Source organism: Salvelinus alpinus, chromosome 10 (genome assembly GCF_045679555.1).
Source record: "Salvelinus alpinus chromosome 10, SLU_Salpinus.1, whole genome shotgun sequence".
Classification (NCBI taxonomy): domain Eukaryota; kingdom Metazoa; phylum Chordata; class Actinopteri; order Salmoniformes; family Salmonidae; genus Salvelinus; species Salvelinus alpinus.
Genome location: NC_092095.1, coordinates 32497343 through 32523001, shown reverse-complemented (window position 1 = coordinate 32523001; position 25659 = coordinate 32497343). Strand labels below are relative to the sequence as shown.

The 25659-nt window shown below is 44.4% G+C and overlaps 1 protein-coding gene across 9 annotated transcripts in view; it reads left to right on the top strand.

Annotated features, from left to right (window-relative positions):
- Window positions 1-25659, top strand: part of LOC139531924 (SWI/SNF-related matrix-associated actin-dependent regulator of chromatin subfamily D member 3) — a 47736-nt gene that overhangs the window by 17000 nt on the left and 5077 nt on the right. Inside the window, exons 1-11 of one of the 9 annotated variants that reach the window (XM_071328912.1) lie at window positions 1029-1405; window positions 13767-13957; window positions 15651-15740; window positions 17252-17294; window positions 18665-18787; window positions 21626-21748; window positions 22848-22943; window positions 24103-24123; window positions 24453-24515; window positions 24656-24757; window positions 25432-25593. In XM_071328912.1, coding sequence (XP_071185013.1) covers window positions 1328-1405; window positions 13767-13957; window positions 15651-15740; window positions 17252-17294; window positions 18665-18787; window positions 21626-21748; window positions 22848-22943; window positions 24103-24123; window positions 24453-24515; window positions 24656-24757; window positions 25432-25593 — 1092 coding nt within the window. In that variant the 5' untranslated portion in view covers window positions 1029-1327. Of the gene's footprint in view, window positions 1-1028; window positions 1406-13766; window positions 13958-15650; window positions 15741-17251; window positions 17295-18664; window positions 18788-21625; window positions 21749-22847; window positions 22944-24102; window positions 24124-24452; window positions 24516-24655; window positions 24758-25431; window positions 25594-25659 lie in introns of those variants that run through there. The other 8 variants (XM_071328914.1, XM_071328916.1, XM_071328918.1 and 5 more) reach the window with 8 other exon arrangements.

Below are 25659 nucleotides of genomic sequence, written 5' to 3'. Positions count from 1 at the left end.
AGAGGGGGGGTGGGGAGAAGTCTGTGAGTCAGAAATATGACCTGCGGCTATGTCTGCAACCCAGACAGGGCTCTCTCTTCACTTTTTAGTAACCCGACCATGAGACAGACTGAGAAAGGCTCCGGGGTGAAGTTTCCCCTAGGTACAGAGCTAGGATCAGCTTCCCCTCCCCCAATCCTAACCTTAACCATTAGTGGGTAAATGCAAAACCTGACCCAGGATCACTGTCTAGGGCCCACTTCATCCTATATCTAACAAAGGGGAGAGGGGAGAGAACCCCTGGACCTTTCTGAATGCCCCTCGGAGAAAGCCAGGCTAAAGCCAGATATGTTTTTTGTCCCAAATGGCAACCTATTCCCTACGTAGTCCACCACCTTTGAGTGCACTATAGGGAATAGGGTGCCATTTTGGGACACAGACATTGAAAGACAGGAAGTGAAGGTGTTCTGGAGGAGGCCCTTTCCCATTGTGAAGTGGGCTTTGGAGGCAGAACGGATATTAGCAGGCTCATTAGACATGGTGGTGCACACAGCTGTGTCCAACCAGGAACTGTTTTTTTTTTTTGGATACAGAGTCTGAATCTTTTCCTCACTGACCAATGATCGTGTTATAGGCTGTGTTACCATGATAGTCTATCTATATCACGATATTGTGTATAGATGGCAGATGGCTTTTCCGCTACATTTGTGATCCTGTTACTTGAGAGGCAACAGGTCACAAACAGTCAGACACATAGGTTGTAGTGATTTAGGTTTGACACTGTCTGCGTGCCCTAGGTTTGTAATATACAGTGTGTCCCATTTAAGAGCCACTTGTCCTTTTTTGAGAATCAGTTGTGCTGAGGGGTTGACCGTGGCCTCTGGGCTCGTCGCTAGGGGGTGGGAATGGCTAACTGAAGATAACCTCCCTAGTCCCTGTTCTCAAACAGCCAGGCACACAGCATGCCGTTATCTACCAATGGAATGCAACAGCTGTGGCGGGGGGCCGGCGGGGTGGGCCGGCTCAAACCCCCCTGCCGGGGCCCCCACTCCCCCTCTTCGCCGGGCTCCTGCTCCTGAAAGGCAGCTCAACTAAAAAGTGTTCTGCGAGACAGTGAGAGCCTCGGCAGGGCTGCACGGCAAAAACACAGAGGTTGAGAGGGTTAAGAGAGAGCGAAGGAGAGAGAGAGAGGGAGAGAGCTGGAAAAGAGCACAAAGAGGAGGAAAGTGGAGCAAGGGAGGGGATTTGAACGCCCGGGTGAAGGGGAAGAGAGGCAGAGGGAGAGGGAAAGACAAAAGAAAGAGAGGGAGACGTAGTAGGAGCAGGGGGAAGCGAGGGGACGGAGCAAATGGCCACGGAGGAGACGGCAGGGGGAGCGCGCAAAGCCACCAAGAGCAAACTGTTTGAGTTCCTGGTCCATGGAGTGGTGAGTAGCCTAGTAGCGCTGTCTCTCATTGAGAGCAAGAGAACCAGACCCTGGCGTGTGTTATGTGTGACTACTCAAGCATGTTTGTGTGTGAGAGAGCGAGAGAGCGTCGGCACAGAGCAGAGGCGGTCTGTGTGAGAGCGAGAGAGCTGGGAAAGCCGTCCGACGTGAAGGTTATTTCCAGTCCCCCTGAATCCCACACTCTTTTCCTTTTGAAGACGGGAGGGAAGGAGAGAGAGCGAGGGAGCAGAGGGTCACAGGCATTTGTAATACAAAAAGAGAGAGAGAAGGAGAGAAGAGAGCGAGGGGCTAGTAGCAGCCAACCCCCCGGCTACCAGAGCACACTGAGCATGCTTCGAGTCAAAGGCAGCCAGTGAGTGGGGGAAGCGACCAGCTCATTCAAAACAGTCTCAGAGCAGTCGTAAGATAAGCACGCTGCTATGATCATTTGAACATATATGGTCATGTGGCTTAGGTTTGAATGAATGTTTTTGGAGCTTGCTTCAGTGGGGATAACAAATGCTTGAAATGCAGGAAGTTGAGCTTATTTAATCTTACTTAAAATAAATCGTAGTGAGTGAATTTCACATGGTTGGGGGAAAGGCATAAGGTTAGTCACTGCTGTCATAACATATGGAGTATTAACTGACCTGGGAATACCATTGTGACTTGTTTTGGTAACAAAATGATGATAAGCAGAATGCTGTGATTGTGGAGTTGTTATGAATGTGTGTTTTGTTTAGACTGACATAGCTAAAACCCAAAGACATCAGGCTGTCATAGAGATTGTTCCTTATCGAGTCCCAGAAGTGGGCATCTATGTCTTCGCAAATCCTTACCCATCTATTACAAGTTATAAGGCCTATGACTAAATCGAAATGATATCAATTGTATTGGACATTTAAAGCCATGCTCCGGTACTTTGGTGACCAAGAAAGTCTTTTTTAAACCTCCCGGATGTGTCAATGTGTAGTTCATACATGTATAATCGATGAGCGGAATTACTGTCTTACCTCAATTAGCTGCGAAATCCCTAGTTTGAAAGCGACTGTTTTCTTGAACCCATGCCACGCTACTTCAAACTAGGGATTTCATGGATAATTGACAGTAATTCAGTAATTCTGCTCATAGATCATGCGTGTATGAACTACACATTGACACATCCAGCCCAAAGCGGGAGGTTTAAAAAAGACTTGAGGTTATCCAATAGGTTTCCTGGGCCCCAGAGTTTTTCCTGATCTGGTAATAGGCTAATCTAACCAACTCCGGACCCTAATTGTAGCGTATGACATAGTAATAAGGCAGCTAGCTGTATATGGGCTATGATGGAACCAGATACTTTTTTGTAATCAGGTCAAATGGTTTAAAAAACTCCTGGAAAAACTCCTGGCCCTATGGAGGATGAAAACATTAAAACCCTTTACACGACAAAGAGACAACAACTGCGATTGAACAAAAACGAACAGGGCTGAGCTCGCTGTATGCAGGGTTGCATCATGTAGGCCTCTGTATCTGTAATTAAAAAGATACTCATACAGTATGTCATCACTATTGTGTTGATGATTGGTTCATTCCAGTCAGTCATTTTGGATTAAAAAGGCCTAGGTAGCCTAGCCACCCGAAGTGTGAATATCGACCACATTTGATCACATTTTCTCAGAACACAAGTAAATAGGGCTATTTTAGGCTACAAATGCATAGCTTAGGCTATAAAAACATGACGTTACTTTTCCCCTGGCCCAGATGGGATCAGAACACATAGGCTTCTCTAGGCTACCTGCAGCTGTGGTTGTTATCAGTAGGCTACAGTTGATCAGACTGAAGCACAGACTAATTGTACACGTTGACATATCATGAGGCGATTTATTTTTGTTGTTGTTGGTGATGGCGGGCATGAGCTTCCATATAAAACAGCTTGTCATGGTAAATTCACTTATACCCACATTTTCAGTCACAATTTGCATGATATTGAAGCCTAAAATGATTTAAAAAATGAAGCCTGGTTTGTTGTAAGGTAGGCCTACTGTACTTTTCTTATTTGTATGAGAGGGTTAATCGTTCATTTTTGATTGTCTAACGTTACTTGATGAAGACATGCTCTTATAGCAGCTCTGTGCTTTTGTCTTGAAGCTAAAATGAAAAAGTGTAGCCTACAGACCAGGAAATCAACCCTTTAATTGTCTGGGCCTCAGGAGGCTGAGGAGAGAACGGCACATAACAATGTCTGGAACCGAGCGAATGGAATGGAATCAAACACATGTGTTCGATACTATTCCATTTAATCCGTTCCAGCCATTACTATGAGGCCGTCCTCCCCAATTAAGGTGCCACCTGCCGCCTGTGGTCCGCACATAAAATCAGCAAAAAAAGAAACGTATTCTCACTGTCAACTGCGTTTATTTTCAGCAAACTTAACATGTGTAAATATTTGTATGAACATAACAAGATTCAACAACTGAGACATAAACTGAACAAGTTTACTAACAGGAATTGAATAATGTGTCCCTGAACAAAGGGGGGGTCAAAATCAAAAGTAACAGTCAGTATCTGGTGTGGCCACCACCTGCATTAAGTACTGCAGTGCATCGCCTCCTCATGGACTGCACCAGATTTGCCAGTTCTTGCTGTGAGATGTTACCCCACTCTTCCACCAAGGCACCTGCAAGTTCCCAGACATTTCTGGGGGGAATGGCCCTAGCCCTCACACTCTGATCCAACAGGTCCCAGATGTGCTCAATGGTATTAAGATCCGGGCTCTTCGCTGGCTATGGCAGAACACTGACATTCCTGTCTTGCAGGAAATCACGCACAGAACGTGCAGTATGGCTAGTGGCATTGTCCTGCTGGAGGGTCATGTCAGGATGAACCTGCAGGAAGGGTACCACATGAGGGAGGAGGATGTCTTCACTGTAACACACAGCGTTGAGATTTCCTGCAATGACAACAAGCTCAGTCCAATGATGCTGTGACACACCGCCCCAGACCATGACGGACCCTCCACCTCCAAATCGATCCCACTCCAGAGTACAGGCCTTGGTGTAACTCTCATTCCTTCGACGATAAACGAGAATCCGACCATCACCCCTGGTGAGACAAAACCGCAACTCGTCAGTGAAGAGCACTTTTTTCCAGTCCTCTCTGGTCCAACGTTTGTGCCCATAGGCGGCGTTGTCTTTGGCATCTCACAGTACGAACGTTGCAATTTATTGCCCTGGCCACATCTACAGTCCTCATGCCTCCTTGCAGAATGCCCAAGGCACGTTCACGCAGATGAGCAGGGACCCTGGGCATCTTTCTTTTGGTGTTTTTCAGAGTCAGTAGAAAGGCCTCTTTAGTGTCCTAAGTTTTCATAACTGTGACCTCTTTCTCCACTCTACTTCTCAGACTCTCCTTCATATATTGTAGTGGGAATAGGGCAAGTGTACAGTACCTTGCCCGGGTTATGTTGAGGCTTTTTAGGGGCTGTATAAGGTTCAGCCCAGCATAGACTTAGGGAAACAATGAGCAGAGGCGATGGATGAGCCAGATGACTATCCTCTCAACAGACCAATTAACCTTGATGAGTCTCTCTCTCGCACTACTCCAGGCCAAATATTTCCCCTGCTTATTTTCCTTCATACCTGCCTCTTCTCTCAATAGATTTGAAGGAGTGGAATCGTCTTGATTATCATATTCACTGCAATGCCGGCGAGTTACGAGACCCCGGCTCACTGTGAAGACTGCCGAGTAGGGAAATATTTTGACGTACGGGCAGGAATCTTTCAAGTTTGTTCGTTTGTGGGGAGCCGTGACGCTTTACTTTCTGTTTCACTCCTACGATGCGTCCAGAATGGGAACCGATTCCCTATAGGCTATAGTCCAATAGGGCTCAGGTCAAAAGTAGTGCACTATAAAGGGAAAAAGGTGCCATTTGAGACTCATCCCGATGAACATTTTACCACAGTTAGGTAAAGACAACACTACCCTCTCTCCGGAGATAGAACATCTGAAAGGCCAGCCACATTCCTTCAGAAACAGACACATACACTGTTGCACGGATGTGGAGCTGTGAAGGTCGTGGTGTTCCAGCCTCCGGCAGGAATGTGTACGTGTGTGCGTGTGTGTGTGTGTGTGTGTTTCAGTCAGCGGGGGGAGAGGTCTCTTGGAGATGGTCTTGGAGGCCTGGTGGGTAGGCGGCCCTGAGAACCGGAGCCTCTCTCTCTCTCCTCCTCCTCCTGTACATGTTTAGATGTGGAGGTCACAGAGGGGCTTTGTCTGTGGGGGGATACAGGCCCTGCAGCGCTCTGCGTGGGAGACATGGATAAGCCCAAGAGTGTGTGTATGTGTGTGTGACTGCTATCGTGAACTTTGCCCTGCCCTCCTAGAAGATTCTATTACTGAGCTTCTCCACCATCGCGGTGTGCTGTGGGTCAGATGAAATGCCTCAGTCGCTTTTCCTCACCCCGAGATTTTACTCCTAGGAATCATCCACAGTGCAGTCCATTGAATCACATTTTTAGCTCTGTGGGTTAACTTCACTATGGCCTCTCCAAATCCTATCACCTCTCCTACAGAGACCATCACAGGTCTCAGATATCCGTCCACATGGCAGATTAGATTGCTGCCTGGCTGGCTGGCAGAGTTGCGGGGGAGTGAATTCAGTGTATCAGATATGGGGTGCTGTTGGCATGGATTTGTTGGGAATTTATTTGGGGGGGGACAATACTAATGAGGAGGACCACTCAATAGGGCACATCCAGTTATCCAATTGGGCACGTCCTCCTTTAGACTTCAGAGGAACCCAGTTAGTTGACCCATTATTTGCCCACTATAACAGCATTACCACTCCTTCAATCAAGTCTCTCTGGCACACTCCAGCCCAGACAGGAAGTGGACAGTGGGGAAGGAGAAGCGCCAGGGTCCTCTTGTCAAGGTAACCGGAGAGAGACCAGCCAGCAGCACCCAGAACCCCACAGAGCTGTTAAAAGTTATGGAGAAAACTCACCAGACCGATTGTCGGTCTGTACAGTAGGGGGGGCATTCGTTCGCCGTTTATTCGCTTGCGGTGTGTTATAGAGACCGGATGTCATTTTTTCCCGTTTTCTACATGTACAATCGGTTCGCGCTCAGTTTGCAAATTGCGGCCCGGTACTGTGTTCGGAGGTGCTAAGTACTCTCGGCCGGCAGCAGCTCAACAATCCTACCGGTCTGTCCATGCCTTAAGAGCTACTCTCTCTGTCTCTCTCTGCCCAGGCCCCAGAGAAACCACACATCTGCTTCTCCCTCCCTACCTGGCTCCAGCCCCCAGGCTGCAGAGTGACAGCAGCACCTGTGTGACTGGGACTGGGAGAGGACATGGACTCCATTGCACCACAGCCTCTCTCCGCCTCACTGACTGGCTGGCCTCCGTTATTTTAGTACTTATTAGGATCCCCAATTAGCTGCTGCCGAGGCAGCGGCTACTCTTCCTGCGGTCCAAACAGGAAACAACATAACAAATAAAATACATAAATATACATACATAGCACTACATTTACATTACAAATGAGCAATTCAGCAGATGCTCCCATCCAGGGCCACCCACTGCTAGTGCATTAATCTTAAGATAGCCAGGCGCGAAAACCACATACAGTATCACAGTCGTATCCCAACCACGTATCACAAACATAATACAATACCAAATGCATAAACATTTATGTGTGTCTCTTCACAGTCTCCGTCGTGCCGTAAGGTGTTCTTTTATCTGTTTTTTTTTTTTAATCTGGTTTTATTGCTAGCTCGAATTACGTGGGGTGGCAGAGAGTTCCATTTAGTCATGGCTCTGTTTAATACTGTTTCCCAGCCTCTGTTCTGGAATTGGGGATTGTGAAGAGACCTCTGGTTGCATGTCTTGTGTGATACCCGTGAGCGTCCAAACAGATAGTACGGTACCTTCAACGCCTCATTCAAAGACCAATATTGATGCAGTCAATCTCTTCTCAACTTTGAGCCAGGAGAGATAGACATGCATGTCATTGACATTCTCCCTCCGTGTACATTTTAAAGGGCACTAGGTCATATGAAATTTAAAGCCACAGTCACACACTATTGTCACACACTATGGTATGGCTGTGGCTATTGGTGTTATTTGAGCACTTTGAGCGTAGAATATATTTAAAAAATTGTACAGACCCTGTTTGCCCATTTGCCATTTGTTCCTCAAGTTACGCTGGTCATAAAATGGCCGTTTTTGCGATTGTTTTCCCATGTGGGCCTGCTGTTATTATGGTTGCAAATGGCACCATAATCCATAATATAGTGCACTACTTTTAACCAAAGCACTATGGGCCCTGGTTAAAAGTAGTGCACTATAAAGGGAATATGGTGCAATTTGGGATGCGTTCTGTTAATGTTTAAAGAGCATGTTTGGTCATCTAGTGAACTCTCTGACAGGGACATCTGCAGCCCCAGGGTGGAAATAGGGGTGACCCACTATGCAGAAACTGGTTAAATCAACATTGTTTCACCGTAATTTGTCAACATATTGGGACGTGGAGTCTACGTGGAAAATACTTTTAGATTTGAAAAAAGTCATCAAGGCAAACTGTTGTCTTGAGGAAGAACGTTATATAGACTATAAGAAAAAACTATGGGCTGGGCAGCACCTCCTACTGGAGAATGTATCTATCTACAGCTACCATTTTGTCTCCCGTCCAGATTTTTAACCAAGTCCTGCTTAGCTATGGTATTTGTCACTGATTATTAGTGCTATTGTGAGAATGATTGTGGCGAGATCTCCACTTAAAAACAAAATACATTCACTGTTGCTTTCCAAGTCATTCCAAAGGGTGTGTTTAACAGAGCAAATGAAATGTGACCATACTCTATAAGTCATATATCGTCAATGATACTATTTAGGCCTATATAGCATTTGCAAAGTCAACAACAGTTATTGTTTCAATTCAACCCAAAATTTTAACTAAAAATAGATAATACTATAGGCCTAGGGTTTCAAGCTCTGGTTGATTTCAAATGTAATGATATTTAGTGATACTGAACTCAGTCAAATCAAACTTTATTTGAAGTGCATTTTAAAGTTTGTTTTGATTTAGTCCTATTCTTTAACTTCAATTTTTGGTTGAGATGGAGACGTGAATCCAACATATCAATTATTCATTTTTAGATCAACTTGAATTAATGCCAGTGGCACAGATGGATCTATCTAAGTGGAATATAAATCTCCTTCAAATGTTAATATTTGGTTGCGTTGACAAACGAAAAACCATTCAATAATCACTTTTGAAATACAATAAATAGCCTCGTCGACAAGTAAAAAAAGAAACATGATTCATGTCTCCAACTCAGCCAAACATACGTGTAGGTTATCATATAAGCGTGCATGTTCAAGATAGCGTGCATAGGTCGTCGCAGGTCTGTGGAGATCTTCACAATTGCTGTAATGATCTGTGCCGATTCCTAAACGGCATTGATCACTTGCATCATGTACTTTGAATGTAATCCAAACTGCATCCGGGTCATTCGGTTCTGCTGTTAGATGACGCACAGTGATAACACATTCATCTGTTGTGTAAACAAACAAAATATCGGACGTGGTCTTTCCATTGGAATTTGGTTGTGTTTTTAGATGGTTTGAAAGCATCGTGAAAACACATTGGGAATCCAACAAACTTCTGTCTGTCTTTTTGAGTGGGTGAATATAGGCTGTAACCTCATGGATCAACGTCTCAACCAAATATTACCCAGTTATCCACGTTGCAATGACATGGTGTGCCCAGTGGGAACCCGAGGTCACAGTAGTGACGCAAACGTCTCTGTCTGCTCCCAACATCTCCCACAACTCTATTTCACACAGCCACTCAGCCAAATACGTGGAGTAGTAAACTGATATTGTTATGAGTGCTGTTGATGATTCATAGTGTTTGGGGTGCGCTTGTTCAGATGTCAGTACGTGTCTTTGTTTGATTTTGATAGTCGATATGTATACAGTGTATTAGCTTTTCTCCCATTACCCACCAACTGGGATTATCTTGCTTTCACGACAGTTTAGTCGATTGAAAAGCTGCGCTCTTTCGCCTACAGGGGAATGGGAAATGTCAAAAGCACTAGTTTAATAAAGCATGGATGATAATAATAATAATCCCAGAGATTTTGTTTGGCAGTACACCGCTAGTCGTGTGTGGCCTGTTACTGTGTTCTGGCTGTTATTGTTCCCAGGAGAACTAGGAAGGTGGTGGTCACATTATCACTCAGTGTCCTACTCTGCGAGGTGCCATATTTCACAGCCACCAGGGCACCATACTGCAGAGCCGCTTGAAGAGTTTCATTCCAAAATGCTATATATCAATTTTCAGAAACGTTGGGTAAATTAAGCTTTTGCTTTTAAAATAACTTTAAAAAAGATTGGAGTGTTTTTTTTCTCACCATCTAATCATGGCATGGGGTTGTTCAATGACTGACATGTATTTGTTTGAAATCTATCACTTGATGGTTTCGTTTTAAAGAGACAAATAATGTTTTGATGCAAAACGCTGTATATCCGCCTCACTCTCAGAGAAGTAGTACTGCTAGGTTTTTACACAGTCAAATAACTACATTTGAACTGTACAAATGGTACATTTGTGACATCAATATTTGTCAAGTGTTTAAAAAATGAATCAATACAGTAATATGAGACCTGTCACATGTATGTCAAATATTTACATTTTACTATTAAGTCATTTAGCAAGTGCTTTTATCCAAAGCTATTTACAGTTAGTGCATTCATCTTAAGATAGCTAGGTGAGACAACAACCTATCACAGTAAAATATACAGGATACAAACATTATATAGCGTTTTGCAACAAACTCTATATTAATACACATTTAGAAATATACAAATAAAAAAATCGGTGAATAGTAATATTTTACACACACATGAAGGTACCCATACGCAATCATTTCTGATGAAAAAACACAAATATGAAAAATTGGTGGATATGGCTTTTTGGAACGAAAATCTTCACTCTCTGACTGATAATAGGACTAGGGCTACGGTTCCAAATAGCATCCTATTCCCAATATAATGGACTACTTTTAACCAGGGCTCTTAAGGCTCTGGTTAAAAGTAATGCACTATGTAGGGAATAGGGCACCATATGGGATGCAGCCTCGGAGGCTTTTAAATTCTCCTACCAAGACCACTTCGATACGAAGGTGTAAAGGTGATTGTTTGCCAGATCACAAGGGCTCCTCTCATCTATTTGTTATGAATAAGAAGTGGCTATTGAAGGAGTCAGGACAGGAGGTGTATGTAAGAATAGGTTACAGGGTTGGGTAGGTTACTTTCTAAATGTAATCCATTACAGTTACTAGTTACCTGTCCAAAATTGTAATCAGTAACGTAACTTTTTCCAACTCGGTAACGTAATCTGATTACATTCAGTTACTTTTAGATTACTTTCCCCTTAAAAGGCATTAGAATAATACAAAAATGTATGTTACCAATTAACCACAAAAATCTATGTTAAAGTTTACATAGCTGGCCAGATATGGATGTTAAATTTTACTTTATGGGTTGGTTATGGAGGCTTCTTCTAACCCATAGCTTTCTACTACATACAATAATACGATTAAATTCTATCGTTACATTAAAAACCAAAGTCTATCAGGATTCCAGTCATTCCAATAAATGTTATACCCCTTGATCTTCAAGAATAGGACTTGGAAATATGGAAGTATAGATTAGCCAAATTGTTTAACCTGAGCATAACCCCAAAACTAAGGACTTATTAGCCAGCCCTACTCTGTTGTTTATGATTTTGTTGTCATGGAGGACTGTTTGTGCTCATTGATTTCGAGTTGAAAAATAAATGCTGCTCTCATTGAATGGCATGCTTTGTGCACTACTGAAAAGTGCTTTTACATGTGAAAAATGTATGCCATATGCTGCATTTGCTATAGGACTATTGTTTACCTTTTTGTTGGTGACACTTTGATATCTTGATTATATGCAGCTGTTTAAAGGGGAAATCCCTCTGTTTTGGTAAAAAACTGAGGGATGGGCCTGGAGAAATGTAACCACTCTCAGATTAATAGACAGAGCTATGGATGCAAGGACTGACCATCCATGATATCAAAATTATTGTTTTAACCCCATGTTATGAGGCTATACAGTGTTTGTTTACATTTTCAATGTTTACAAACATTGGAGGAAAACAAGCTTATATTTTGGGGTTCTCATGGAGTGTGACAGTTGAACTAAGCTCATGAGGCATTTATAAATCATTTTCTTCAAGATGTGAATATATATACATATATATATATATATATATATATATATATCATTCCAAAAATGGATGTAGCAACTACAGATAGACTTAAAGGGGCAATCAAAAGTGTGCGAGTTTGAGCATGTGTCCATTAGGCCTATGGATAAAAAAAAAAATATCAGCATGAATTAGATTGTGCAATAAAAGCCCCACTTTTATTCCATAGGCTGCGATCCCCACTGTGCAGCGGTTGATAGGCAGCTTAAACTTCTTGAATTCAACCATTATTAATGTTCAAATACAAATTTTGATTTGTGAACAGCCATCCACAACAACCACAATCCGTAAGGCGCAAATAACTAAATGAGAGAGCAGCAGTGTGATTCACATCAGTGCGCCATGTAGATATCAATAATAAGTGATATCCGTATCGCTGTAGACTACACCACTGCTGTCATCCTTATCTCCAAGCATTTATTCAAATTGGATAATCTTTGGCCGACAGCAGTCACACCATTGGAAGATATAGCTTGGACTGTAGCCTACAAAAGCCTATTCCTGCTCTTTTCCCGCGATCCATCAAACCCATGTGGTGTGTCATCATAGTGGTCTCTGACTTGTGGTCAGACTCGCTCAGGTGGAACAAACTTAAACTTGCGTCTTTTTTTAATGCTGATTTGAATGTCATTGAGAAAACAGAGATGGTTCAAAGATTTGTTCTGCAAACCTCCTTTCTGAATTTAAAAGTAATCCTCGAAGTAATCATCTAGTATCTATAATCTGATTACAAAATTTTTGCTGGTAACGTAATGGATTACAGTGACCGTTTTTTGTAATCCCTTACATGTAACAGATTACATGTAATCCGTTACTGCCCAACCCTGATAGGTTATTAGCCTCACTCAAAGAATGCAGTGAAATAACCAATGTGACACATTTCCTCCTTGTGGAATGATTATTATAATACAATATTAACCACACAGAAAAGCAAAATCAGTTATTAGAATTGGCATACATTGTCCTCTTAAAATGATGTAGTGTTTCCTTTGTAGTTTTGTTGGCTTTACCACAGTCTCAAATGGCATGTCAACAATTTTAGGGAAATACCGTATTAGGAAATGTAGTGATTGATTTTCTAATCTCATGGAGCGTTGATGTCGTAACAAAACCGAGAGAGAACCACGTTTCTTTGTATTTTCTCCCATGCTTGTTGCACAGAACTCTCCTCTCTTCGGGTAGCTATTTGGGTTCTCTCCTCTCATTGGGTAGCTCTTTGGGATCTCTTTTCTTATTGGGCAGCTCTTTGGGTTACACCCCCCGTTTTGATTCCATCTCTAGTCAGATAGTTAGCTGAGGCATCGAGCAGAGCCTTTTTCCTGGGACAACCGCTGTTGCCATGGGACAGATAGACAGCCTGACCAACAGACAGACGGCCACAGGTGTTGGTCCACCCAACTGTTCCCAGGACTCACAAGGTTGCCAGGCAGGCCTCTCTCTGCTAATGGGGGCCCGGGCATCAGACACAACAGCACACACACTGCTAGATTGTTAGCCGTTTGGACAATTGGCTTCAGTCTAATGTCCCAGCAGGTGTGTGTGTGTGTGTGTGTGTGTGTGTGTGTGTGTGTGTGTGTGTGTGTGTGTGTGTGTGTGTGTGTGTGTGTGTGTGTGTGTGTGTGTGTGTGTGTGTGTGTGTGTGTGTGTGTGTGTGTGTGTGTGTGTGTGTGTGTGTGTGTGTGTGTGTGTGTGTGTGTGTTAGGAAACACTGTTGGACCTTTCTTCAGGATATGTTTTGAGTGTTCTTTCTATCACCAAGAATTAGAGATGAGAGAGTGAAAAAGGAATCAACACACATTAATACAATGAGACTTGATTTCATTCATTCAATGTCTTATTAACGGAATCACTGGAGTAAATTGCGCCTGGGCTAGGAAATGAACCAGGGGTTTCCACTCCTGGTCCTGGAACCCTAACCCTGGAAGGCATCAGTATGTGCAGGCTTTTGTTCCAGCCCTTCATTAAAACACCTGATACAGTCCAATCATATGAATGTACACTACTTACTGAACCGTGATGTCTGTGTATTTGATCTGTGCAGTAACTAACCCTTGTGTCTCCCCATCGCCTCTCCGTAGCGTCCTGGAATGCCGTCTGGAGCGAGGATGCCTCACCAGGGTGCTCCCATGGGCCCCCCCGGACCCCCGTTCGGTGGGAGCCCCGCGGTGCGGCCCGGCCTGCCCGCCCCGGTCATGGAGCCCAGCCGCAAGAGACCTGCCCCCTCCCAGCAGGTCCAGCAGCAGCAGAACGTCCAGAACCGGGCCAGAAAGTGAGTCACACGGCCAGGATCCATCCAAGATCCAACCCCCGTCCCCTGCCAACCACTGCATGGCTCTGTGTCTGTGGTTTGTCCTCTAGCCATGTTTTTTCCCCATGCCTCTGGTCATGTTTCTGTGTGTAATATCTGCAATTCAACACCTGCATCTATCAGACTGAGTGTTTGTCACTCCCGTCGTGCTGTGAGTATCTCTGTGTGGGCTCCCCCTTCTGCTTGCTCTGGTACTGCAACCACTACTGTATCTGACACTGCTCACCCCTTCATCTACATTGAGCGGTTGAGTTTAGCCAAATGTACGACCGCTGTCTTCAGTCTGTTTTGTGGTCTGTTAGCTGTTAGCTGTCATGGTATATTTTTGTCTACCATCTACACTCCTGAGAATGAGAGCTGACCTGGGCTCTGGGATGTAAATGCGTCGTGTCCCCCTTAACAAATCAGTCTATCCCATGAACAACCACAGAATGTGTTGTGCTTCACATCTAGACCAACATTTATGACTCGTGAGTAATTTGTGCGGGAAGTGATTTAGCCAGTTATGGTTGCTAGAGAGTCGATCAATATGCACTCTTCTCTCTGCAGTGCAATTGATCCACTCACAATTAAGCAGCCTTGTCAAACAAGGGCCAGGGAAATGTTGTCCTGTGTCCCCCCCCCCCCCCCCCTCACACACCTACATGGCTCCCTCCCTGTGGCGGGCCTTGCCTGATCGATGGCCCAGGGTGACCCAGTGGGTGACACTCTCTCTGGGAAAGCGAATGCTCGTCCTCTGGCAGTCGACGGCCTCCTCCCCAGTCGACTGCCCAGCAGAGCACAGCCACCTGCGTTTGCAGTGTCATTGAGACCATATGGCTATTGCCTGGACCCACGTGAGCTTGCCGTGTGGAGCCAGAACTTTCCTACTCACACAAACCTGCCAGTGCTTCGAAAAATAGGCCATATTCAAATGTAAATGTACATAGATGCTAGAAATAGTTTTGTGTAATTGCAGGGGAGTCAAATATCAGTTTTAATGTGATACTTTTTTGCAGTATGTACATTAGACAATAGGCTGGGTGTTTTGGCTGAGAGTTATAGGACAGTCCATACTGAGTCGTAAACACGTTTCAGGTGCAGCTACAGCACCACAGATGTTCAACTCTACAGAGAAAGCCCACTGCCTACATAGAAGCATTCAGATATGCCCAGTTTGACCACAAGCTACTTTCATCAATACTACCTGGATCCAGAACCATAGACGGGACGTTTTCTCTGCTTATCTTGTCACTTTTCCTCTGTGTGCTACTCTGTGTCTTTGTCCCAGTGTGTTTATTAGCAGTGTGTCTGCCTGTTATTAGTGTGTCTTTTAAACACTGAAGTGAGTGAAGCATGATTCCCCATGGTCCAATGAGAACCCTCCTTGCTGGACAAGCGTCCAATGAGACGCCCAGATCCATTGATTAACCCAGGATCCACTATGTCCTCCTCTCTCACTTTGTGTGTGCATGCACACAGATGCACCCCCACACTGCTGCCTGTACATACTACCGAAACACTTGCACCTATACTAACGCACCCATTCACATACATGCACACACGACCACCGAGTGTGTCCTTCAGAACAGACATCCTGCTTGCTGCAACCAGTGTGTTGCCATACCAACCAACCTCTCTAATCGGACCACCTTCAAATCCCATCAACCCTTAGGAAGCCAGTGGGATTCCCTGGAGCCAATGAGATGCCAGCGAGGCAGATGGACATGAGAGATGCCCAATCAGATCCAACGCTCGGATCAAAGTAGGAGTATATTCTGCTGCATGTCCGTTTTTTTTCACACGTTTTTTCTCGCCCCCCTGCCCTCTCCCCTGACCCCCGACCCTAGCACTTCCTAGTGTAGGCACAGTCACCCCACCCCCACATGTAACCCCAAACAAACCCCTGTGTTTGTCTACCCCATGAGGAAAGCTTAACCAGGTGTGCATAACGGTATATCAGAATGTGCTGATGCATGCTGTAGATTGAAGCATGGCATGATGGGAACAAATTATACTGTCTCTAGGAATGTCAGCTGAACACCAAATGATGTCGTAACCTCTCCTATCAACTGCACCTTTTTCTGTTTTGCCAAGACGTGCTCGCTAGACTGATTCCCAGTTTAAGACCCTCAGATCCCTTTGAAATGTAACCCAGACCCCGATATTGCTCTAATGTGTTTGACTATTTGACTAATTATTTTGCCCTACGCCGTTAAAAGATTTCTGAGTGAGAATCAGGTCCCTGCTGGTATACCAATGTCTAATACAGTTTGACAGCACTGCCATATCCTCACACTATATCTATCCCAAACCGTTAGATTATACATGTCTGTCTCTGTCCTATGGTGTACTAAACACTTCCAAAATGTCTTCCCTAGGACCCGAACCAGATATGCTGAGAAGCTTGAGAGATTACAAACCCATGACACTGTATACTATTTCAAACTTGTTCTCTCAAATCAGTGTCCGGGCCCAATATTAACAATGCACGACTGTTTCGGGGATAAACGATTTGTAAAAAAAAAAAAAAAAAATGAAATAACAAATGCATTTAAACCAAAGTTCACTGAGGAGGCACAGATTGCAGCTGCAGACGCTACCAAGACAGCCAAGTAGAATCTGAAGGCATCTAAACCAAACCAGCACACCTCATTTGCCTTAGCGGGGACCCATGATAAGTAACCCATCAGGTGTCGTAACAATGTTGTCCAAGACAGGAAATGGAAATATCTCTCCATACATTTTCAATACTTTTTCATACCCAAAGAATTTGACAGGTCTGTGAGCTGCTGAAAGGTAATAGGCAACTGTTTTTTTTTTTTTTTACCGGAAAGATGAAAGCCGGGTTCGGAAGCATTGTCATTGGTGGTCACATAGCAAATTGGGCTCCGGAGTGGGCCACAGTTGGCATAGGAGCCAAAACTCACTAACGAACATACACACCATCTATCAATGAAGAGAAGTCTAGACTCATTGAAGTCATGAGAGGTTAGTGCATGAGGTGTTTGATGTGCCACTTTGAATGCCACTGGTGCCTGCTCCCCAGGTGTGCATACCGTACGTCTGCCTCCGCTGGATCCCCCCCGAAAACACATACACACATCCGCATTGCGTACACACACACACACATGCGCACACACACACACAGCTGGGACACTGGGGTGCTGGATGTGGCCCAGGATTTTAGCAGATGGCCTGGGCGCTACACTATCAGTCACCATAGTAACATGCTCTCGTTTTCTTTCTTCTCTCCGTCTTTCTCTCCCTCTGTAGCGCCAAGAGAAGGAAAATGGCAGACAAGATTCTTCCACAGAGGGTGAGATTGCATATATTTTGCTCCCCCCCCCCCGTTACCCGAGTGTTTGTGTGTGCGGTTATCGATTCTCTGTTGAATAGGAAAAAAGCGTGTGTGTTTTGATCTCAGGGCTTGAAGGGGCAGATGATTATGTGTTGTTAGAAATGTAGCGAAAGGAGATGCCCGGGTGATCAGAGGCTCGGCGCAGGCTCGGCGGTGGGCGCCGCTTTTCAATTGTTCATCATATTTTCCCGAATGGAACAATCAATAGACTGGTAGGAAACAGAGCGACTGTGACACAACGTACGAGGAAATAGAGCGGGCACATCTCTCCACAGGTGAGGGCGCGTCCAGTGTGTGGTCCCAGTCAGGGCAAAAGAAACCCACGGCGAGCCGCTGTCCTCTCCCCGCCTGAGCCACAGCCTCCGCTCTCCCCTCCCTGCACCCCCTGCCCTCTCTCAGCCCGGCCCAGCCTGGGGTTGCATTGGTTGGCCATTGATTTTGCAAAGGCTGCTGCTGGTGACCGTGGACTGGAGCCCCATAGTGCTCATAAAGGCGTCTCTGTAGTCTGTGGGTCTTATCGTAACACAAGCCAGACACAGGGAATGGCGATAGCTGCATGACTCAGGCGCCACAACGATGACTCAGGGACAGGGAATGTCCGCCACTACGTTCTGTCTGCGCTACACCTCAACCTGGCGACAGACAGACATGCAGATAGAGAAGGAATGAGATGGTCGAGGGAACAGTGAAGGGAGAGACAGGTAGAGAGATGGAGAGAGAGAGCGAGGGAGGGGTAATACAGTGGGAGAGTCTGGGAGTCTGTGCCCAGTCTGGTAAGCAGCCTTGGCAGTGTGCCGACTCGCTCAGGGAGGGTAGGGGCGGGTTGGGTAGGGGCGGGTTGGGTAGGGGCGGGTTGGGTTGGGTTGGCTCTGCTGCACCCTCTGCATTTCAAATGCGGACTTAGCAGCACTAAATGCTGGATTGGTGCACCAATTAGTGAGTGGTGCTGGGCAGTCACGGGTCCTGTAGGCACTACTGCCGGCTCTGTCACCTTCATTAGGTGTCACTCCTTCTGTTAGAGAAGGACAAAAATATTTTGGGGGGGAAATGTTGGCTTGTGAGAATACAGCTGCAGTGCAGACACCAGACATGCTTTGATGGCAGGATGTCTTAACGTGCCTTAATGAAACCAAAGCACAAACATATAACTCAATGCCACAACTTATTGAGCATTTTTTCTGTGCAATTTTACTGGATAATAGCTAAAGTTTTTTATTTTTATTTAAAGAAATAAAGAGGTATAGCATTGGACATGATACAGTATACTGTGTGGCCTGTCAGAGACACTAACTGAAACAATTGGCTCTTGTTAACCCCCCCCCGATTAGATCCGTGAGCTGGTCCCGGAGTCCCAGGCTTACATGGACCTGTTGGCCTTTGAACGTAAACTGGACCAGACCATTATGCGTAAACGGGTGGACATCCAGGAAGCCCTGAAGAGACCCATGAAGGTAACAAATCATAGGCCTAAAGTATCTCACTACAATACTATAGTACACTGAGTGTACAAAACATTAAGGACACCTGCTCTTTCCATGACATAGACTGACCAGGTGAATCCAGGTGAAAGCTATGATCCCTTCCATTGATGTCACTTGTTAAATCTATTTCAATCGGTGTAGATAAAGGGGAGGAGACCGGTTAAAGAATTGAGACATGGATCAAGTATTTGTGCCATTCAGAGGGTGAATGGGCAAGACAAAAGATTGAAGTGCCTTTGAACGGGGTATGGTAGTAAATGCCAGCTGCACCGGTTTGTGGCAAGAACTGCAACGCTGCTGGGTTTTTCACGCTCAACTGTTTCCCGTGTGTATCAAGAATGGTCCACCACCCAAAGGACATCCAGCCAACTTGACACAACTGTTGAAAGCATTGAAGTCAACTTGTGCCAGCATACCTATCGAACGCTTTCAACACCTTGTAGAATCAATGCCCCGACGAATTTAGGCTGTTCTGAGGGGAAAGGGGGGTTGGGGCTGCAACTCAATATTAGGAAGATATTCTTAATGTGTAGTACACTCAGTGAATACTATACTTTACTATCAGTGTTGAGGAGTAGTGAACTACATGTAGTTCAACAAGTAATTCAATTCCATTTTCCAGTAGCTTGATGGTAGTTGAACTAAATAAAAAATCTTGGTAGTGTTTTCAGTAGTTAATTACTTTCTTGCCATGTATAGGTGTAGCTAACTACTGGAACTACACACTACTTTTTGTGCAAAAATAAAATAAGGGTGGAATAGGCAATCATTTATTATATTTTTTTGCATCAGACCTGCCTAATTCTCACTTCTGGGTTTAATAGGCTACATTTCACATTCTGTTAACACATAACCCCAAAGTGATCTGGTCTTGCGATTTGTAGTCTATGACATTTCAGATTTACATATGATTGTTTTTCATTAAGTAGTTTGGATGTAGTAAACTACTTTTTAAAGTAGTAAACTATATTTGTCTTAAAGTTAGCTTGAGTGTATCATAACTTCTTCCAGTGTGAAGTAATTGGTAGCTTGGTAACCTATTTTCAGAGTAGCTTCCCCAAAAACACGGTATAATATATTATGCTATACTTTACATACATACTATGTACTATACACTACACTATACTGTATAGTTTACTATACTTTACTCTTCAGTTTATGTAAATCATTACGATACTGGTACATACAGTGCAATCGGAAAGTATTCAGAACCCTTGACTTTTCCCACATTTTGTTACGTTAGTCTTATTATAAAATTTATTAAATTGTTTTTTCCCCCTCATCAATCTACACTTAGTACCATAATGACAAAGCAAAAACAGGTTTTTAGAATTTTTAGCAAATCTCTATATATTTTTTTACTGAAATATAACATTTACATAAGTATTCAGACCCTTTACTCAGTACTTTGTTGAAGCACCTTTGGCAGCGATTACAGCCTCGTCTTCTTTGGTATGACGGTACAAGCTTGGCACACCTGTATTTGGGGAGTTTCTCCCATTCTTCTCTGCAAATCCTCTCAAGCTCTGTTAGGTTGGATGGGGAGCGTCGCTGCACAGCTATTTTCAGGTCTCTCTAGAGATGTTAGATCGGGTTCAAGTCTGGCTCTGGCTGGGCTACTCAAGGACATTCAGAGACTCGTCCCGAAGCCACTCCTGCGTTATCTTGGCTGTGTGCTTAGAGTCGTTGTCCTGTTGGAAGAAGAACCTTCCCCCCCAGTCTGAGGTCCTGAACACTCTGGAGCAGGTTTTCATCAAGGATCTCTCTGTACTTTGCTCTGTTCATCTTCCCTCGATCCTAACTAGTCTCCCAGTCCCTACCGCTGAAAAACATCCCCACAGCATAATGCTGCCACCACCATGCTTCACTATAGGGATGATGCCAGGTTTCCTCCAGACGTGACGCTTGGCATTCAGGCCAAAGAGTTCAATCTTGGTTTCATCAGACCAGATAATCTGCTTTCTTTTGGTCTGAGTGTCTTTAGGTGCCTTTTAGCAAACTCCAAGCGGGCTGTCATGTGCCTTTTACTGAGGAGTGGCTTCCGTCTGGCCACTCTACCATAAAGGCCTTCTGGAAGGTTCTCTCATCTCCACAGAGGAACTCTAGAGCTCTGTCAGAGTGACCAAAGCCCTTCTCCCCCAATTGCTCAGTTTGGCCGGGCCGCCAGCTCTAGGAGGAGTCTTGGTGGTTCTAAACTTCTTCCATTTAAGAATGATGGAGGCCACTTTGTTCTTGGGGAGCTTCAATGCTGCAGAAATGTTTTGGTGCCCTTCCCCAGATCTGTGCCTTGACATAATCCTGTCTCTGAGCTCTACGGACAATTCCTTCGACTTCATGGCTTGGATTTTGCTCTGACATGCACTGTCAACTGTGGAACCTTATATAGACAGGTGTGTGCCTTTCCAAATCATGTCCAATCAATTAAATTTACCACACGTGGACTCCAAGTTGTAGAAACATCTCAAGGATGATCAATGGAAACAGGATGCACCTGAGCTCAATTTTGAGTCTCATAGCAAAGGGTCTGAATACTTATGTATATAAGCTGTTTCTTTATTATTATTATTTTTTTAATTTGCAAGCATTTCTAAAAACCTGTTTTCGCTTTGCCATTATGGGGTATTGTGTGTAGATCGATGAGGAAAAAAACATAATTTAATACATTTTCGAATAAGGTAACAAAATGTGGAAAAAGGGAAGGAGTCTGAATACATTCCCGAATGCACTGTACTAATACCAAAGTGCCAAGACTGAAGTGTAGAGAAATAACCGCTGGTTCCAACAGTGTCTTTGGGTTTGTGTTGACAGCAAAAGCGTAAACTGAGGCTGTACATCTCCAACACCTTCAACCCTGCCAAGCCTGACGCTGACGACTCAGACGGCAGTATTGCATCATGGGAGCTGCGGGTTGAGGGGAAGCTGCTGGATGATGTGAGTATACTACTTCATGTAGTACAATGCCACTCTATTAATTCATCATTACTGGTTTGTTTGATTCAGCGATATATCCTTTGATTTTGTAGTTCCTATTTTCTCTTATTGTAAAGTCTCCTCTATGGATGTTGGTGGTTATGAACGGTTATTTTTCAACTGTATCCCTACCACTAAGTCAATTTCATTTTCTCCTCAGGACATTTTTTTCTGGGGGTTGGTATTTGAATGTGGCAGCATGGTTGGTTAAAATTACTTTTGACCACAGTGAAATACCTTAATAAAAACAGACCATGCCTTAATCCTTCAACCAAGTATGAAAATTGCTAGCTCTTTGATCCAGGAGCTGCTTTGTGGTGCGTTTGCCCCACAGTAATGTACGGCAGTCTTGTATAGTTCTAACATATGTCCACAACTCCACCGTCGGGCCACGTCAGTCAGCAGCAAGAGTTGTTTGGTTAGTTAGACCTTCGGAGGAATGATCAATGTTTCGCAAAATGTTTACACAGATTATGCCCGGGGCAGGAAAAGAAAGATGACCATAGATTGCTTTTTGCAGAGTTAGCTCGACTTCAAATGGTGGCTCGACTCAAATGCTCTCATCAGTTTCAAGGCGGGGTTGTCATTTCACAGCAATTTTGAGGTTTTAGAGCCCACAAATATTTGGAATCAACTTTTAAGGAAGAAGACCATGAGAATATCCTGTTTTCACATTATTTGTGGTCTCCTTCTACGTCTTTGGCCGCCCCCTAGGGCTTACAGTAGATACAATGATATCACTGCTTTGGTGTCCAAGAAATGTTACTATAGTCAATGACAACAGTATATATCAAGTTCTCTAAGGCAGGTGTTGGACAGGTCTTCGTAGTGGTTTAGTTGGAATCACTCCCGGAAACTGATGTTCAGTAGCCAGGAAACAGACAGGGTCAGACTACATCAAACTGGTTTACAAAGGGGGGAAACCCTATCCACAATATAGACATGTTTGCCTGTGTGTGTGTGTGTGTGAGAGTTTTTGCTTGTTACACTCTTCAAATCTTCATGTCAGCCCAAATGTTCCATCCATGTTAAACAAACTCACCACTTCTTTGTTTCATAGCCTGGGAAGCTGAAGAGGAAATTCTCCTCGTTCTTCAAGAGCCTGGTGATCGAGCTAGACAAAGACTTGTATGGTCCTGACAACCACCTGGTAGAGGTGAGTTCATGTTCCCTGATGACCACTGACCGTACACAACCCTCTGTCCTCTCTCGTCTACGCTCTCGTCTCCTCTACCCTGTCTGTGTCCCGTCCGTAGAAATAGAATGAGAATGGAATGTCTTTTTCTTTTTTTGTAGTCACTTCGTGCTTTACTGCTTTGGGGACCCTCAAAATGGCCCCTCCCCACAGTCCGCCCATTATGGCATAATTAACCTGAATGGAGATGTTCGTTCTATTCATTCTAATTCTATGGTCCCGCCATTCAGCCTCATCCAGATCTATTCAGCAGGTTTTGGGCAAACGAGGGGTTAACCATAGTCTTTAACCACAAAATACTTTTGGCATTGTATCTTTAGTTACAATGCAGCTCACAATATTCCTGCACTCCCGCTGTACAAGATTAGGCCATTGGCTACATGTGTGGTTTAGTGATACCAGATGGTTTGTATTTAGTTATGATTCAGAGAAAAGAGATCCACTATTCTTATGTATTTAGCCTATTTTGGTATTGTTGGCTACTGGAAGACCTGACATCACTGTTGTTCAGTTAGCTGGCTGATGCCATCATCCGATAACAGAACTTTTACAGTAGAAACACAGCCAGTCATATAGAGCTCATTACTCTCATATAGCGAGTTTATGACATCTAATTTGAGCATTAAATGGGTTTAGGATCTCGAGGAATCCACTTTATCAGAGAATGAAGATTCTACCAGAGAATGGTGTCTGGGATTCCAATCATACAATTCTGTGACCTTTGAATTGTAAAAACATGGCTTGGAGAGATGCTGTTTTTGGCACTGGAAACAAGTTCACACAGCACTGCAGGATGTGTTATGAATTGACAAAATGCTTAATTGAGTGTTAGAGGTAAGAGTACTTCTCAAGGTTTCCCACCTTAGAGAATACCTTCGAATATTTTAGCAAGGATAAACGGCATAGATGCATCTTTGCTTGAATGAATCTGTATATTTTAAGAAAATGTTTCACGATCCTGAAGTAGCACAACACAATTATGAAAACATACTTGTGTAAACCCTACATTGAGTTAGTGGGTGAAGAACTAGAAAAGCATTCCCAGTTCCCTCCCGGTGTTGCATGCTAAGTGGCTACAATGCACTGAAAAGCAGGGAACTTTAAGTGTTTTTCTTTTCAGCTGCTGACCAGTAAAGCGAAGGTAAGATGCAGACTCAACTAACATTTCCACATAGATAAAATGCCAGGGAGGGTTTGAGACCCGGATAACAGAGGACAAAATGTAATCGTAACGACTGTAATGCCAAATAGAGGTTTCATTTGGGTAGGGTACAGTCTCAACTTGATAAGCCATGCTCTTGTTAGGTTACAAAATATCTCTGCAGATTGTCATTTTCAATCGGACCATCATTTCCTTTTGAATGCCAACATATGAGTTAGCGACTCTGCAAAAACAAATGATCAACCCTCTGCTGTCTTGCTAGTTCACTCAGTTCCTTACCACGCCATGCATGATCTATTCTTTTACAGCGATTCAGCCTTCCAAAAGACAACAAACTCAAAGGGTCGAGAGCAAGGCTGCTCGTTGAAAGTGTACACATTTTGGTTTTGTATTCTTTTATCGTCTTTGTGTGCACGTTTGTATGTACACATTCAGAATGTTCTGGAAGTCCGTGGCCGGTGCCTGTAGGTAGTGTTCAAGGTGGAGTTTTTGTCTCTGTGTTTCCTGCTAGTGGCACCGCACTCCCACCACCCAGGAGACTGACGGCTTCCAGGTGAAGAGGCCAGGGGACGTGAGCGTGCGCTGCACACTGCTGCTAATGCTAGACTACCAGGTGAGGGCGCCATAGAGACACTACCCACTGGGCACAGACATCAGTTCAACATCTAGTTTTGATTTACATTTGGTTGAGTTGTCAGGTAACTTGAATTCAACCAAAAATGTCACCTCATCCTGTCATTGGATTTAGGTTAAAAGTTGGGTGGGGGAATAATGAAAATCTCTTACGTTGATGACTTTTTGCAAATTCAATACATTTTCCACGTTGATTCAACGTCGTCACATTGAATTTTGGGGTTGAAATGACTTGGAAACAATGTTGATTCAACCAGTTTTTCACATTGCTGTCCACTCATGTGCTTTACTAGAAAGTAGTACATGAGACTAAAAGCTATTCAGAAGTGTGTCAAATGTGTCCGCAAAGCAGCTGTCATCTGGCATTTGTAATAGTTCCTGTCTGGGGTTCCTAGTTCCTGTCTGAGGTTCCTAGTTCCTGTCTGGGGTTCCTAGTTCCTGTCTGAGGTTCCTAGTTCCTGTCTGGGGTTCCTAGTTCCTGTCTGGGGTTCCTAGTTCCTGTCTGGGGTTCCTAGTTCCTGTCTGAGGTTCCTGTCTGGGGTTCCTAGTTCCTGTCTGGGGTTCCTAGTTCCTGTCTGGGGTTCCTAGTTCCTGTCTGGGGTTCCTAGTTCCTGTCTGGGCTAGTACTGACGGTGTTCTCTGACCTCTCCCCAGCCCCCCCAGTTCAAGCTGGACCCTCGTCTTGCTCGCCTGCTGGGTATCCACACCCAGACCCGCTCCTGTATCATCCAGGCCCTGTGGCAGTACGTCAAGACCAACAAGCTGCAGGACTCCCACGACAAGGAGTACATCAACTGTGACAAGTACTTTCAGCAGGTAGACGACACTCTTCTAGTTCTCCTCTGTTACTGTGTTACCTGTTAGTTGTTGCATGTTGTTGCC